We start from the raw sequence: 16879 nt of genomic DNA on the forward strand, positions 1-16879 counted from the left end.
AGGCGCTGAGTGCGGCCCCGGGACGAGTCCGCCCGGCCTGCGAAAACACGGGAGAAGCCGGGAAAAGCCGCCTGCCCCGGGCGAAGGGCAGCGGGAAAAGCACTGTAGCAGCGATTGCTCCAGGAAGGCGGGGAGAAAAGTATGAGCTTGTTCTGCCTTAGGGTAGCCTTTTCAAAGACCTTATGCCCTCCTTCCTAATGACAGTCAAGGCTCCTTTTATAAAACAAGCCGAGGTGCAGCCCCTTCCTTAGTTCCTGCCCAAGAAGGTAGAGCGCTCCGACGTGCTGCTGAAGCGATAGGCGGAATAAATAAATAGATTACCCCAGATTGTGGAGTTATGAAGTGGGTATGCATTGTCCGAGCTCGGCACAAGTGAGATAACTCTCCATAAACTTGTGCCCCGACACCTTTATTCACAAAGGTGTTCCATATGCAGTACATTGCACAACTTTTGCATGCATATTCAACCCCTGGCCCCGCCTGTCCTCGCCTCTCATGCTAAATACGTCCACGCCCCTGTGAGCACATGTGGTTCGCTGTGGTGGTCGTACGGGGGTCTCTCCGAGACTGAGATTTTGGTCTTCCTCAAGACTGGACTTTTGAACTTTTCCTATCTGCGTGTGCGCTTTCGGTCCTTCGGTCCTTATCTGTGTATGTCTGTCAGTCTTGATAGGCTTGGAGACAGGGAAGCTTCTTTATCTGGGTTCTTTGCACCCTTAGGCATTCATTGTTCTTTGTGCAAGAAGCTTCAGAAATTTGCGTTTTCTTAAGCAAAAGTACTTTCTTACAAAAGTACCATGGCAGAGATTTCTTAAGTAAAAGGCTAAGATTCAACACATAACTCTACAAACTAAAATATAAATGCTTAATTAATTTTTTAAAGTGAATTCCAAAAATCTCTGTTTCACTACATCTCTCCCTGGTGCAAAATGCAGAAACCCTTTTAGAATGAAAGAAGGTATATTCCATTTTTCCACCCACCAGCAACAACATTCCAACAGTCCGGTTTTTTTCCCCAGCGCAGCCAACATTCAGCCATTAAGGAAACAATTTTTTTGTCTAAAATGGAGAACATTTCATTCCATTGCAACCTGCATAGGTACCCTTCAGTCCTACAAGAACTGTGTTATTCACAGAAATGCTGCCAGAAACTGCTTTATCAATGCCTTACAAGTTACATCCTGGCACTAAAAGCACCCTGAATTAGAGTCTTGTAAGCTTTAGTATTTAGGCAAATCTTTCTGCCCCTTGGCTCCTCTGAGAAGAAACAGTATAGTAAATACACAGGGCATGCCACTAAAATGTTTTCAGAAGTTCCAGAGACAATAAAGACTGGGTAATATTATTATCTATATTATTCTGTCTCAGAGGAAGTGAGTGGAAGTCTCTTTTTTCAGTCAGTAAAACAGTATGACAATACAAAGTTATAACTACTACAACATCACCTTCTTCAAGTATTACTTACAGTCAGCAATTAAGATGCTTAAGTCCCCAGATCTCAAAATTCAGCATCTCCATCTTGTCTAAAACTATTGCAAGGAATAGCTAGGGTTGGAAAGGATCTCTGGAGGTCCCCCTGTGCTAGCAGGTTCACCTGGAGCAGGCTGCAGAAGATCATATCTAGTCAGGCTTTTAGTATCTCCAGAAAAGGAGATTCCAGAACCTTTTTGGGCAGCCTGTTCCACTGCTCCATCACTCTCAAAGATCATCCTCTTCATCATTGGATAGAAGTTCCTGTGCTTCAGTTGGTTCCCACTGCCCCTTGTCCGGTCACTGAGCACACTTCTTGCTCTTAAAATATGGAAATAACTACACATTCACAATAAAAGTGTTGCAACTATATACAGATCAGCATATTCAAACAAATAAAAGACTTGTAGTTACTTTATTTAGACACATTTTGTGTTTTCACCGTCCATTTTGACAGATAAGTGAAAGAACATAAGCTGTTCTGCATTCCACTTTTAATAAAAGTACAGTAAGCCACAGCAGGATACAAGCTGGAGGAAGATTTTGTCAGCATTTTCTATTCATTGCTAAGTGAATTCTGGTTCGCTTGTGCTATGCTTATGTACACTGGCCCCTCTGGGACAGGGCTTCAAGTGAGATGGAAGCTGCTAGTATGAGCGGATCGCTGGTGGGACGGTCTGGCAATCTTCCTCATTCAATGTCTTGTCAATCACTGGTCTGTACTTCAAGGTAACCTAAAATAAAAGGGAACAAAGAACTTCAGGACAACAGGATTAGAGAATGAAATCCAAAAAACCCCAACAGTTAAGATTTTTATAGGGTCAGAATTCAGTTCTATCTTTGAAATACCATAAAGCTGGTTCTACTAAGCATCCAACAACACGTTTTGTCACCATTAGAAGAAAAAAGCTTTTGAATTTATCTGACACAAGGGGAAACACAATTCCAGCTCAAATAGCAAAGTCACTTCCCAAAGATCAACAGTGCAGGATTATCACAATCTCCAAGGCTGTTTATGAGAACACAGTCATTAACAGCAAAAAAGATCCTCAAGCACTATGCTCAAAGTACCTTCCCAGTTGGGATATCCACATATGACAGGGTGTGCTTTCTCCAGTGTTCCTCAAATGGCTTCCGCTGCTGGCCTTGGAGTGGCTTAGAGTAGTCAAACTCATCCACCCGTAACTAGGGAGAAAATGAGATTAGTACAGACCAGAAGCTGTATCTGCAAATCACTTTACAACCACGAGGTTAGCTGCATTTCAATTACACTCTTCTCAAGATCATTCCCAGTGTTACATATATTGGTCCTTTTATAAATAACAAATAAGAGACAGCATAACAAATAGGACCCCAAACAAATACTACACTAATCTAAACACGAAAGACTGTACTTTGAAGATGTTACAATTTAAAAATAATCCATCTGAGGACACATAACAGAGATTCAATCCTACATTCAGGTCACAGAAAACATTTATACCTTATAATCCTCTCTGGCATGGGCACCCCGTGACTCTTTGCGAGCCTCAGCACCGTAAATAGTTTGTAGAGCACAAAGCATCAGGTTCTGCAGTTCAAGTGTCTCCACCAAGTCAGTGTTCCACACAATACCTGGTAAAATATTAAAATACTATGGAAGATGTTCTACAAACAAGAGAAATACGTGAGAGCAAACCTAAGGTGCATCATCAGATGCATTTAAATAACCAAGTTCTCTTAAATTACACCAAGAGACATGGCAGTATCTGTCTGATCTGTCTGCATTGTGATATGCTCAGCTGGAGAAATGAAAACTGAGTGCTCAGCCTATGAAAGTCTTGCTACCTCTCTGCAACTCCCACCTTTCAGAAGATTCTAACAAAGCTCATCATTCATCTTAGTATTTGGACAAGTTCACATTGTGTTCTGAGGGCAGTTTGTACCCTACACATTTAAATCCAATTTCAGTCTCTGCTTCTTTGAAAGATTTTTCAACCAGAAAACAGCTGCAAAGGTCAAGTATTTTACCTGATTACCATGTTTAGTAAGTAGGGCTCTACAAAATATTTTGAAAGATTCAAAACAGTCAAAATCTTCAGCCAAAAATTCAAGAAACACATTAGGTTTACAGAAAAAAAAAAAAAAAACAAACCCAAATACAAAGCCACCAACATTCTTCCCGGAGTACTCTGGACAAGGGGTGTTCTTTAATATCAAATTACCTCTGTCAAAAGTCTTTAGATGAGCCAGATCACCATAAATCTGGCTAAGTTTCTCACAGCCTTCTTGGAGTACAGAACCAGTGCGAAATACAGCAGCATGGTTTTGCATTGCCTGCAACACAGTAAAACAAAATCAGTTTGATATGCTGCATATGAAAGCATGTAACTTCCTTAGCTCCAGAAAAGTTTGATACAGAGCTGCTCTGAGTTCAACCTTGTCTGCAGCCTGAAAAACACCACATTCTTCCATTCACCCCAAACAACTGAAACCCTAAACAACTATTATACAGCCGGTGAACTACACAAGGGAATGACCATGAAGGGAAGAAGGAATTAACAAGTGGTATCACCTTTGCTGCATACACAATCTCCTCACACACTTTTTCTTCTGCATGGCAAATCCTGAAGTGCACTTTGCCAAGTCACCAAACCCCAGTTGCTTGCAGCTTGTCCCACCCTGTCCCTGAGAGTTTCCCCAGGCTTACCTTCTGCATGTTAAGTCGCAATTCTGAAGTTCTTATGCTTCCATTAGCAAACCGTAACTTGTCAAGATTAGCAACTGACTCTTCACCAGCATTTGGTTTAATGGGGGGAACTGGCTCTCCTAATAAGAAAATTTCATTAAGTTTGGTAGTCAGGCTTGGGTTTGGTTACTGGCAGTTACAGAGACTATCAGTAACTAAAAATCAGATTTAAGTAAAACATGATCTGTTTTCTTCCTCTAAGGTACACACTAAGTGTAACTTTCCTGAACTCCCACCAATTGTATCCATATATTTAAAGTTCTCAGTGGAATATAAATCCCATTCTATCCTACAACAATTAATATTTTACATGTTTGGCATCTGCTGTTCATTCCTTTGAAGCAGCACTTGATGAAAATTCTTCTCAACTTTGGAATAAGCCCATGTTCTATACCACCTACTGCTATGCTTTCCTCATCTCCTCACTCCCAAACCTCCCACCTTTTCTTGGATGTGTGAGGGACCAGGAACAGTCAATAAGCCTGGCAGTTAAGACATAAGCTCCACATCTTGCCTCTAATACTGGAAGGTACATGTTACTGGGCAACAAAGCAGAAACAGCATTTTACCAGCACAATTCATCTCACACATAGCTTTGCATTCAGAATACTAAACCGCCTTCTGCAATTTCTAACTCTGAAGAGCCACAGAAGGATTCAAAAAAATGTTGGCACAAAGCTGGACCAAATAGCCACCACAATATCTAGGCTGATTCCATGAGGAATCATCAGTCTCAGCAGCTGGTGCAGTTTGGACATTACACAGTAAGAAAACAGATGACTATTTGTGGATTCCAGCTGCTCTGGTAATCTAACTGCTACGTCCAGTATTTTGTTGGGGGTTGGAAGGGAGGTCTTGCTTCTTTGTTTTCTCAGGTCAACAATTGTTGCTGAACCAGATTATTTTAAAATATGTAAGATTCAGCAGTGAGAATCCAGTGAATGAGATATTGCAATTTTTAATATCTCCCTCTCACCACTTGCACATCAGTTCTTACAAATAAATCAGCAAGGTGGCAGCAAATTCCGCTATACTGAAGTGCCAAGTGTAAAACAGATTACATTTTTATGCAGAAGATGGTGCAGTATGTAGAAAATACAGTCTTCACATTCAGTAGTCTGTATTAATTTGTCAAAAATCCTAACTGCTCTTGCCAATAGCATTGGCTCAATTCTAGTTTTTCAAGGATTAAAAAGCAAATAGTAATGTCAAAACATCTGCCTGGCACAAAACACGCCTACCAAAAGCATAAACACCGATTTCTTCCTTTTCAAACAAGTAAGAGCCTATGAGTGTCATTCTAAATTTGAATCAGATAGCAACAATTCATTGTTGGGCAGAAATTACATCATGAATGTAATTCATGCAAATGTCTAGAAAACTGAGACTTACCAGGCTTGCATGTATTTGCAATAGTGAGGGCACAAGCACGACCGAAGACCACCAAATCCAGAAGGGAGTTTGCTCCAAGCCGATTTGCGCCATGGACGGATGCAGAGGCTGCTTCCCCGCAGGCGTACAACCCGGGCACCACCTTATCCTCACCATTCACGTGTGTGATCACCTGACATGGCACACGCTCCGTTAACACCCAGCCACTCAAAACACTCTGAAATAGTGCTAACCTCCTTAACTGCAAAGGCCACGTCCATGTAAGGATGGAGCACAGCAACCTAAAGTTTCTTCCAACCCTAACACAGAATTATCTTAGCTCTAAAGGGCAAATAGAAATGCAATTACATTTACAAATGTATATAAATGCAGACAGGACTAAAGCCCAAGATTTCTTTATATATTCTTATGAGGAGTGCATAGTTCTGCTTCACCACAATTCTGCAGCAAGTCAGAAATGCACAGGAATAAAGTCTAATCTGCACATGCTTCCAAGGCAAAATTTTACATTGAAATTTAACAAGTACATGTAGAGACAAACTCAATTGACATCATCACATTGATTTCCAACTAGTGTCAGTTGGAGGATCTGCTTTAGTGTTTAGATTACATGAACTACAGAGGAATAATACATATTAACTCATGCTACAGAATGCAACAGAGCCCTACTTTGATCTATGTTCAATTATATTATCCTCAGCTCAAATAACAGAGGATTGTTGTCAGACCTGACAGTAACTTTTAGATGTTTCTTGAAATCCCCATCTCAAGATGGACTGGAACGTGGTTATCAAGTAATTTAAAAAAAAAACTAAAACATTGTTTGTTTTAAGTACTCTGACATCATTATTATATTATTATTAAAAATAGTGTTAACCATTCTTACATTTATGAAAAACATTCTTACTGCTTTTCTATTTGGGAAGTAATTTCCTAGTATGATGATGAAAACACAGCCCAAAAGTGACGTGTATTGCTCACCTGGCCTTTGTAGTTAGTAGGAATACCTCCCATATTATAATGCACAGTAGGCAGGACAGGGATGGGCTCTTTAGTGACATCAACTCCAGCGAATATCATGGCTGTTTCAGAAATCCCTGGGAGACGGGTTGCCAGCTGCTCTGGTGGCAAATGGTGCAACTGCAAGTACACATGGTCTTTTTCAGGACCACAACCCCTAGCAAAAAAAAAAGCAACATTGGAATAGATAACAGGAATTAACAAACACTACTAGCATTTCTAATCTAGTTTGTTTCACTTGTGAAAATAAATAAAGGTTATTTTTCAAATGTTATCTAACAAAAATTAATATCTAGCATATTTAATAAGACTGTGGTACTTGGCTGAATTGAGGCCATTTTCCAACTCCCAGCTTTCTTTTCACAGTATTTCACATTATTTAAGACTTTCAACTATTACATCTCTGCAGAAATATGTAAAACTTGGTAATTAGTCAAGAGAACAGAGCACCAAATTATTTTGTTTGCAGTAATAGCATATACATTAAACTTGTTTGAGCAACTGAATTCAAACAGGAGACTCTGAACATCATCTGTTCTCTGTATCATTAGGAATTTACAAGAAAGATTTCTGCCTTACACAGAGATCAGCATAACAGTCATTAAAGCTCACTCTCATTAATTACACTATGTGCTTATCAAATGAACTATTGCACTTCATAGTCTAGCATGATTAAGAGTTCATTCTGCAGCTTTGTTAAGAGAATTTAACTAACCTTCCTTCACGGATTTCTATGGTCATAGAACGAGACACGACATCCCTTGAAGCCAGATCCTTGGCAACAGGTGCATATCTCTCCATGAACCTTTCACCTTGACTGTTGATCAGAATACCTCCCTCTCCACGACATCCTTCTGTGATAAGGCAGCCAGCCCCATAGATACCTGCTCAAGAATGAAAATGCCATCAGAAGAGATTTTGCCACACACCTTCACAATCAAGATGAACCAGTGTTCATAATGAATAAGGTCATCTAAAAATAATCAAGAGGTGCAGATTTTATTCCAACCTAATCATACCTCTAGGAGCTGTCCCTCAAGTGTTGTTATTCCTTTTAAACACACTTTCTGAAAGGTAAGCAAGTTGATTTCAAACACCCACAGTATTTCAAATATTAAAACTGGAAGTGATCTGCACTTAGCAGTATGTCAGGAGAACTTTATTAAGACCTCGTAGACCTTCAGCAATTATTTTAAGATTTTTAATAAACCAGAAGTTAATTATTTCAAAATCCATTTGTTAATATTTTTTTCCCTCTTCTGTACTAAAGCAGTACAGGATGGAACAAAAAAGCCTACTTGGTTATCCTTTTCCTTTAGAGAAGGAAGGCCTATCTGTTATTCTGCAGCATTGGTCATCACAGAAAACAAAAATGCAAACTAACTCATGCACTTGATAATTATCTTAAAAGCTACAGAATTATCACAAACAGTGAAGCTTAACTAGAAAAACTTGAACTAAGTCAAAGGAACATTAGATATCTATCATATAACAATAACATTGTAAAATTATGCAAACCATTTACAAAAATCACATCATGAGTTAAAATGAAGCATTTAGTTAGCTACAAATACAGTTTGTGATCATTGTTATCCATAGTTTAGATGCTGATCACATGCTAGAAAACAACATTTCTATATATATACCTTAACTTCAACTACCCCACTTCATTGAAGATGCTAGTAAATAATTCCCTAACATTTGCACCTATCCCATTACTCTTGTATCTAATATCAAACCCCTTAAAATATGAAGGACAATGAAATGTAAGCAGTAGTTTCAGCTTGTAATTCATAAAACTTCTTACTTAGTATTGTAAGGACAGCACCTCAAAATAGGAAACACTCTCTTTTTAATATTAAAATGCTCTTTAAATTAGAACAGCTGAGACCTCTATCACATTATATGTCTCTCATATTTAAAGAATTTTTAATACTCTTTAAAATTTAATTTACAAATCATAAATTTGAGAGTATTTAATACTCTCAAATTTATATGCAACAGCTGCAGACAAGTTTAAACACGCATCACTCAAAAGCAACTACTCAAATGCCACAGAAAAGTGCAAACTGACTTGAGCCCATCATGCTTGAGGTGACATCATTTTGGTGACCTGTCACTAGTGGGGTCCCACAGGGCTTTGTCCTGGGTCCTGTGCTTTTCATAAATGACATAGGATTATAAGGGATACTGAGAAAGTTTGCAGACACTGCAAAACTGGGAGGAGCTGTTGATTCCCTCAGAGGCAGGGAAGCCCTGAAGAGAGACCCAGCAAATTAAGAGGGCTGGGCAATAACCACCTGTATGAAGTACAGCAAGAGAACATGCTGGCTTCTGCACCTGGGATGGAGCAACCCTGGATGTACGGACAGACTGGGGAATGAGCTGCTGGAAAGCAGGGCCATGGAAAGGGACCTGGGGGTCCTGCTCAATGGCAAATTGACCATGAGCCAGCAGTGCCCTGGCAGCCAGGAGGGCCATGCATGTCCTGGAGGGCATCAGGCACAGCATCAGCAGCCAGGTAAGGGAGGGGATTGTCCCACTCTGCTCTGCACTGGGGCAGCCTCACCTCGAGTGCTGGGGGCAGTTTTGGGTGCCACAATATAAGAAAGACACTAAACTATTGGAGAGGATCTAAAGGAGTGCAACAAGGATGGTGAAGGGCCTTGAGGGGAAGCCAAATGAGAAGCAGCAGAGGTCATTTGTGTCTGTCCAGCCTGGAGGAGACTGAGGGGAGACCTCAATGCAGTCTGCAACTTCCTTGTGAGGGGAAGAGTAGGAGCAGACACTGATCTCTTCTCTGTGATGATCAGTTACAGGACCCCAGGGAATGGACTGAAGTTGTGTCAGGGGAGGTTTAGGCTGGATATTAGAAAAAGGTTTTTCACCCAGAGGGTGGCTGGGCACTGGAATAGGCTCCCCAGGGGAGTGATTACAGGACCAAGCCAGATAAAGTTCAAGAAGTGTTTGGACACTGCTCTCAGGCACATGGTGTGACTCTCCTGTGCAGAGCCAGGAGTTGAACTTGAAGAACCTTCAAACTCAGCATGTTGTGTAATTCTGTGACATTTTAAAACAACATAAAAATCTGTTAAACTCATTAAAAATAATGTTGTAAGCACTATTTCATATTCAGTACCTGTAGGGTGAAACTGCACAAATTCTAAGTCCTGGCAAGGGAGCCCAGCTCGTGTGACCATGGCAGTGCCATCACCAGTACTGGTATGAGCAGACGTGCAGCTGAAGTAAGTGCGGCCATACCCACTGCAGAACACAAAAGTTAACAGAATTAACAGGAAAAAAAAATTGAAACATCACTACAACATACCTCTATGCTGTTTGCACAGCTGTGGAAAAGGTTAATAAGAAAAGTGCTTAAGTTTCACCATCTCCTGTACTATTTCAATCAAAAGAAAACAAAACTGGTTTAAGCCCAGTTTTGCTCAACCATACTTGAAAAATGGCTGCCAACAGAAGGTTGAAAAAAAAAGAAAACCAATTCCAAAGCAGGATTGTTAGGTTAATATCAGAAGCCTTTATGCCAGGAAAAAAAAGGTTATTTCAGAAAGTTCTCTCAATTCATACTATTCCATTTCATTTGAACTATCACTAGCAGTTTTATAAAAAATAGCACATAATGATGCTTTAGATTGCCCCTATGGTCCTGGTTTTGTATTCTTAGATTTTAAAACTTAGTTGTCTAGGTATTAAATGTGAGTTATTATGCTGCAAACATCTAGGTTAGCCTCCAACATTATTGAGAACAGATAATCAGCCCAATTTCAGGAAAAATTCTCAGAAGAAATAGCAATATACATATTCCATGTACCTCAAAGTACGCAAGCATGAAAAACATGTCAGAAAGCCAAATTATGTAGGCAACCTTTTATAAATTTATTAATAAGTGTATCTTTCACAGATACATTTATAAATATTTTTCATATTGAAATAGATAGGAGAGAGCCATAAGAAGCAAAAGACTAATGCAAATAGCATTCTAATAAACATACACAAACTTTGCAACCAAATAATATTAAGTTACACTCATATTATGATAATTTTATCGTAGAGCAGTTAGAATTACAGTATCTTAATTAAATAGTCCCTGGAATTTTGACAAAAGCTGTTTCTTATAGGAAGTTCTACAGACAGACATGTTGGCAGCATTGCAAGAATGTCTGTTTTAAACTGCATTTTTTAAAAATCAAAGACCATCTGAATCATATATATTACTCTTACACATTCTTATTTTATGTATTAGAATTCTAAGACTTCATACCAAATTTATAATTGGTCACAAAATTAGCACGTGCCTTCTTTCAGAGGGAATGACTGAATACAGTTATATTCCTCATAGTGTTGGGGGAATAAACTTATAAATTATATTCTGTCAGTCAATGCATCTTTTCTACACTGTGGATCTGAACACACATACAAGCATACAGACTTCCAGCTGGTAACACTCCCAAGTTTTGGTCCTTCATCACAAATGTTACATTACCCAGTGGCAATGACCGTGTTCTTTGCCCTAAAACGATGTATGGTTCCGTCTTCAATGCAGAGGGCAATAACACCACGGCATTCTCCATTCTCCATAAGTAAGTCCAAGGCAAAATATTCAACAAAGTAGCTTGTATCATATCGTAGAGACTGGAGGAAAATTACGAAAGGAACTATTACTGAAGTAACCTCTCTTCGAAACTGTCAATGCACATGGGCTGTATCAGAATAAAATACATCCCCACCAACTCTCAGGAAGACTGTTTCCTCCTAACTATTTATTAAAGAACTTACTAATCTCTTCTAATTTAAAAGATACAAGTAGTGGCAAAAGCACTTAATTCTGAGCAGTCAGGAGTTAGGCGGCAGGACCCGTCATTTCAGTCTACATTTGGCAACATGTAGCCAGCTGCAGTGCTCCATACATGTAGAAGCACGTGCACTTAAGCTCTCCCAGAGAAATGAGAAACACCTCCAGGAGCACAATAAACCAGCAGGAGCAGCAGGCACCGAGTCAAGCATTCTTTCATGCCCTCAGGGATCAGAGCAGTGTTTGGCAGCATAAAACATTTATATTGCAGCAGCACACACACCACAAACCTGGAGGAGAGCAATTAGCTGGCTACCAAGTAAATAAAAACAGTAGCTAGCAGGTACTTGGATTTCTGGTTTCAAGTAGCTCACTACCATTTTCAATCAGCCAACACTTCCCTCAATTATGGTTTGTAGAATCAATAGGCAGACATGCTGGAACACTAGTCACTTACTTGCCATAGAACAAGCTCAGGAATGCACAGTAGGTCTTAATTCGTTTATACCTTGTTTCCCCCTCCTCCCAGTTTGAACACGAGTGAAAAAAAATGCTGGCTTGTACCTCTTTTCAGAGTTTCCCAATGCTGCTTTGTCAAATTTTTGTAAAAAAGGGCTTTTGGGGAAAAGTTGACATAAATTCTCTTTGGGTCTAGTTAACAGACAGAAAAGTATTAACAGTGCAGAACTAGTCCAGACCACAAAACTGGCAGTGTACACTAATTAGCACACTATCTTCATCCCACCACATTGCCTCAGGAAGGAAGATAACCCAGAACTGCTATAAGCCATTCCCCTGGAATCCTCACTTGTGCATGAATAGCTACATGTTTGTTTGGTTTGGGTTTGATTTTTTTTTTTCAAATTCTAGGGAAAAAAAAAAAACAAAACAGTAAATGCAAACTCAAAAACCCAAACCAAGTTAAGTTCACAACTGCTTACCCTGCCATACAGAGTATGTAAGAGTGAATGTCCAGTCCTGTCTGCAACACAACAGCATCTGTGGGCCTGTCCTCCTTTTCCAAACTGAAGACTCTGTCCACCAAACGCACGCTGATAGATTTTTCCTTCTTCAGTTCTGCTGAACGGCATCCCGTAATTTTCCAGCTGTTGAACCCAAATACAAGCATCAGAAACTCTTGTGCATCACAATACGATGAGTTATTTTAAGAAGACCTCCTTGGAAGCCAGCCTGTGTTATTTTTAACTACAGCTGACATCAAATCCCACGAGTCTCACCTCTATCACCGCAGCTGGGGCTTGCTCAGTCATGTAATGTATGGCATCCTGGTCACCCAGCCAGTCCGACCCTTTCACTGTGTCATAGAAATGCCACCTCCAGTTATCATCCTCCATGTTCCCCAGAGCTGCATTGATCCCTCCCTGAAAATAAAAATCCATTTTCCCGGAATTACATTACTCAAATACAGCTTTAGTAGGTTTACCTCATTTCTATTAAAAATCACATACCAGATATGCACCTGTGCACAAGAAATATAGTTAAGCCAGATTTAATGTGGCTGTGCAACTCCTCAGTTTCACAATGGCTTGTCCTGCTTTTTTGTGTAGCACAGTGAATCACAGTTACACAACAGGCAGAGAAACGGCACTGCAATTTGATAGTGTTTAGAAATGGGTAAGAAAAAGAGGCAGTATAATGATATAAAAACAGAAGGGGAAATAAGACTTTTAAGAACAACTGCAAGTGAGAAAACAACTGCACTTGAAAAAAATGTGTCTTGCAATGTCATTAGCTTGGAAGCAAAATGAAATGTACCTGTTACCTAATATAAAGTCTGGCAGTTACAAGTTCATGGTCAAGCTCTTATGATCTTAGAGGTCTTTCCCAAACTTAATTATCCCATGATTTTATTATGTCCTACCCTCTAAAAGTGTCAACTAAATATGAGATATTTTAAAAAGAAGCATGGCCTTGAAACAAGATGTTCAAGTGCTCCATTCCTAGAAGTGTTCAAAGCCAGGTTAGATGGGGTCCTGAACAATCTAATCTAATGTGTGGAATCCCCCCTGCCCATGGCAAGGCCATTGGAACTGGATAACCCCTAATGTCCCTTCCAACCCAAACCATTTTATGATTATTCTACATCCAAATCAGCTTTTTGACAGCAGGCATTTTTTAAACAGTTGCTCTGCCTCATTTCTCACCTGTGCAGCAACAGTATGAGAGCGGGTGGGGAACAGCTTGGTAACACAGGCTGTGTTAAACCCAGCTTCTGACAAACCAAAGGCAGCCCGCAGACCTGCTCCTCCTGCACCCACAACAACTGCATCAAACTCATGGTCCACTACTGGGTATTGTGTAGAAATCTGGAAAAATAAATCACTTTGTTATGATCACAAATAGTTCAAGATAAGTCAAAAAAGTTTCATAAAAACACAAGCAGGATTGGTATGTTGTTCTCAACAGACTTTTGCAGCAATTGCTGCATCTGTTATGCCCTCTTGCTTGGAAACTGTCATTAAAAAGGGCCACACACTTCAGCAACTCACTCTCACAAAGCACTTGAACACAGTGCTCCAGTAAAAGCCCAAAAGTTTCATGCCTGTCAAGCATAAAGTGCATGACTGAATCACGACATAAAAAGCACAGACATACCGAGTCAGACACCTTCGTGGAGGCATTTTTCTTTCCATAGGCTGTGAAGTGTAAGTTCCGTGCAGGAGCCTGGCATGCTGCTGGCCACTAAGAGAGAAGCCAAGACAACTATTATGGAACAAATGTTTCCACAGGATGGACTTACGGCACTGTCAGCTACATTTATAACAAATCTTCACTTGCCACTGGTAGCACATATCCAAGAGTATTAATGTATTCTAGAGCTACCTGTACTGAAGTTCTGGCTTTCCTATAATCATGCTATATAATAAAAAAAGGTTTGACTGATGAGAGAATAGCCTGCAGTTAACAGGGTGTCCCAGACTATCCATTATTGACTTCATCAACAGTGACCAGCCTCTCAGACCTGTCTGAGGCTACACCGACAGAAGAATATGTCTGCAATTAAAGCTGAAGTATTCCTGCAGTTCTTTCATAATTAAGCAAAGATGAAGCTTTGTGGGAAGCATGGGAAGTCATGGAAAATTACTCTCCTGTCAAGTAATTCTCAGAATTTGAATTATTTCAGGTGGTCACAGTACTGAAAATTAAAAAAGGTTGTCGAGAATGCTCTTCCAGCTCAGTATTGCTTCAAAAGTCAGAGATATTGCCATTATTCTTTACGAAATGAGTGACCAATTTAGAACCATTTATTAATACATAAACTTAGTACAAGGATGCAAGTTATGCAATGTCACTTCCTACCCCCTGACTTGTTCAAAACCAAACCAACAAACACCACACCCAAATCTACTAAGTATGCAGTCTTTGCTTTGATAACATTAAAACAGCCAGAATGTTAGTCTCCACCTCTCCAAGGTATTGGAACCTGGTATTCCTTCTTTACACAGTTCAAAAAATAAGCCTAACTCAGCATGTATGATTGCTGAGAACAGAAACACAAAGCCACATCAGGAACCTGTTCAGTGACATCAGCACTTCCCTATTTGAAATATAACCTAAAATGCATTGGAGTGATAGCTGCAGCTATTCCATTCATGGTCCTACCACTCTACAATATGCTAACAAGCAGCTCTTCCCTCCCCAAATGTCCACTTCTTCCAGAATCTCTGAAGTGAACTCCAGTACACTTTCCTCAACCTAGTTTTTATCATTTCTTATACCAGTTTCCTCAAATTATCTTCCTGCATAACAGCGAATCTACTGCGTCATTACACCTGCTATCTCTGGTTTCTGCAATCATCTTGGAATGATATCAATTCCTATCACCTAATCATAAGGAGTTCCACCAGTACTCTCCTCCAGGCAGCTACTCTCTTCCTGTTCCACACTGCTGTTACCAGGCTTTGAGCATGAACAAAAGCCCACAAGGTAATAAAAGATATCACACTAAGTCTGAAGGAAACACTGACTGCAGTAATCCTGAATTTTTATGCCACCAGGAGGATCATGGCCCTTTTGAAACTAGGAGTTCAATCAGGGACATCTCACTACCATCTAAAATATAGAGACACTCTTTAAACCTTTCCCTCTCTCTGCAGTTGTCTTTTCTGCACCTGCTTTGTAATACAAGTACAACTACAGCCCACTTCTGTAATCTCAAGTTTGTTATGAGCATGCAGGATCAGAACAGTGGGAAGAAACTGAAAACTCCCACCTCACCATGGAGAAGAACAAGCCTTCCTGCACAACTTACAGCTCCCTAACACAAACCTGCCAGACTCCTCAGAAGCCCTTTCTGGGCACAACCACCAGCCAGGTTCAAGCAACTCAGATAAACGCTGGGTTCCCACACACATCCAGAATCACAGAATGCATTAGGCTGGAAAAGGCCTCCGAGACCATAACGACCAAACACCACTGTGTCAACTCGACCATGGCACTAAGTGTCACATCCAGCCTTTCCTTAAACATTTTCAGGAATGGTAACTCCACCACCTTCCTGGGTAGCCTAGTCCAATGTGTAGTCACCCTTGCTGTGAAAAAAAATCTTCCTGATGTGCAACCTGAACATCCCCTGGTGCAGCTTGAGGCCATTTCCTCCCTTCCTGTCACCTCTCCTCAGGCAGCTGTAGAGGGTGATGAACTCTCTCCTGAACTTCCCTTCTTCCAGGCTTAACACCCCCAGCTCCTCAGCTGCTCCTCACAGGACTCGTCGTCAGACCCTTCACCAGTTTCGCTGCCGTCTCCGCACTCGCTCCAGCACCTCAGTGTCCTTCGTGAAGCGACAAGCCCAGGACTGAACACGCACTGAGGTGCGGCCTGAGCAGGGCACACTACAGGAGCACAATCACTTCCCTGCTCTTCCTGTGCGCACTTTTGCTGAAACAGAACGAGTCTGCGGCGAGCCTTCTATCCGGTGTTCGGGCCGCACCGCCAGGCTCCTGCAGGGCCATTCCCCAGCACATCCATCCCATTCCCGCTGCCTCCCTCACAGCCCCGCTCCGGGCCTCAGGCTACGGCGCTCGCTCCCCGAGCCGGGAGGCGCGGCCCAGCCATGCCCACAAACACCTACTCCCAGGAACCTGCCCCGGGACACGAGTTGCGAGGTCGGTGCCGCTCCAAAACAGCACCGGAGGAACCGAACCTGCCGGCGGTGGGCAGATCGCTGGGCGAGTCAAGGTCACAGAGGAGACAGCGGAACCGGACCGCCGCCGGCGGGAAAGCAGGGCACGGACAAGGACACGGACAGGGAGAAGGGCAGGAGCAGGGACAGGGACTCACCGCCCGGGAGGCCGCGGCCGGGCGCAGCCAGCGCCTCGCCAGCCCCCGCGCAGCCGCCGCCGCCGCCATCGCGCACCGCAGGCTCGGCGGGGAAGGGGGACTCCGGCAGAGAGCGGGAGTGAAGGGCGCACGCGCGGGGCTCAGCGGGTCAGACCAAC

The 16879-nt window shown here is 41.5% G+C and overlaps 1 protein-coding gene across 1 annotated transcript; it reads right to left on the reverse strand.

Annotated features, from left to right (window-relative positions):
- Positions 1 to 1856: 1856 nt before the first annotated feature.
- On the reverse strand, positions 1857 to 16806 carry SDHA (succinate dehydrogenase complex flavoprotein subunit A). Its single transcript, XM_021528737.3, has 15 exons — positions 16722 to 16806; positions 14037 to 14123; positions 13586 to 13747; positions 12659 to 12802; positions 12362 to 12526; positions 11112 to 11260; positions 9750 to 9874; positions 7326 to 7494; positions 6572 to 6767; positions 5591 to 5762; positions 4160 to 4278; positions 3675 to 3786; positions 2954 to 3084; positions 2542 to 2655; positions 1857 to 2204 (listed from the first exon to the last, which is right to left on the reverse strand). Exons 1-15 carry the CDS (start codon positions 16788 to 16790, stop codon positions 2118 to 2120), a joined length of 2001 nt encoding a protein of 666 aa, XP_021384412.1. The 5' UTR covers positions 16791 to 16806; the 3' UTR covers positions 1857 to 2117.
- Between the last annotated feature and the right edge of the window lie 73 nt (positions 16807 to 16879).

The sequence above is a fragment of the Lonchura striata genome, chromosome 2 (assembly GCF_050655825.1).
Source record: "Lonchura striata isolate lonStrDom1 chromosome 2, ASM5065582v1, whole genome shotgun sequence".
NCBI lineage: Eukaryota > Metazoa > Chordata > Aves > Passeriformes > Estrildidae > Lonchura > Lonchura striata.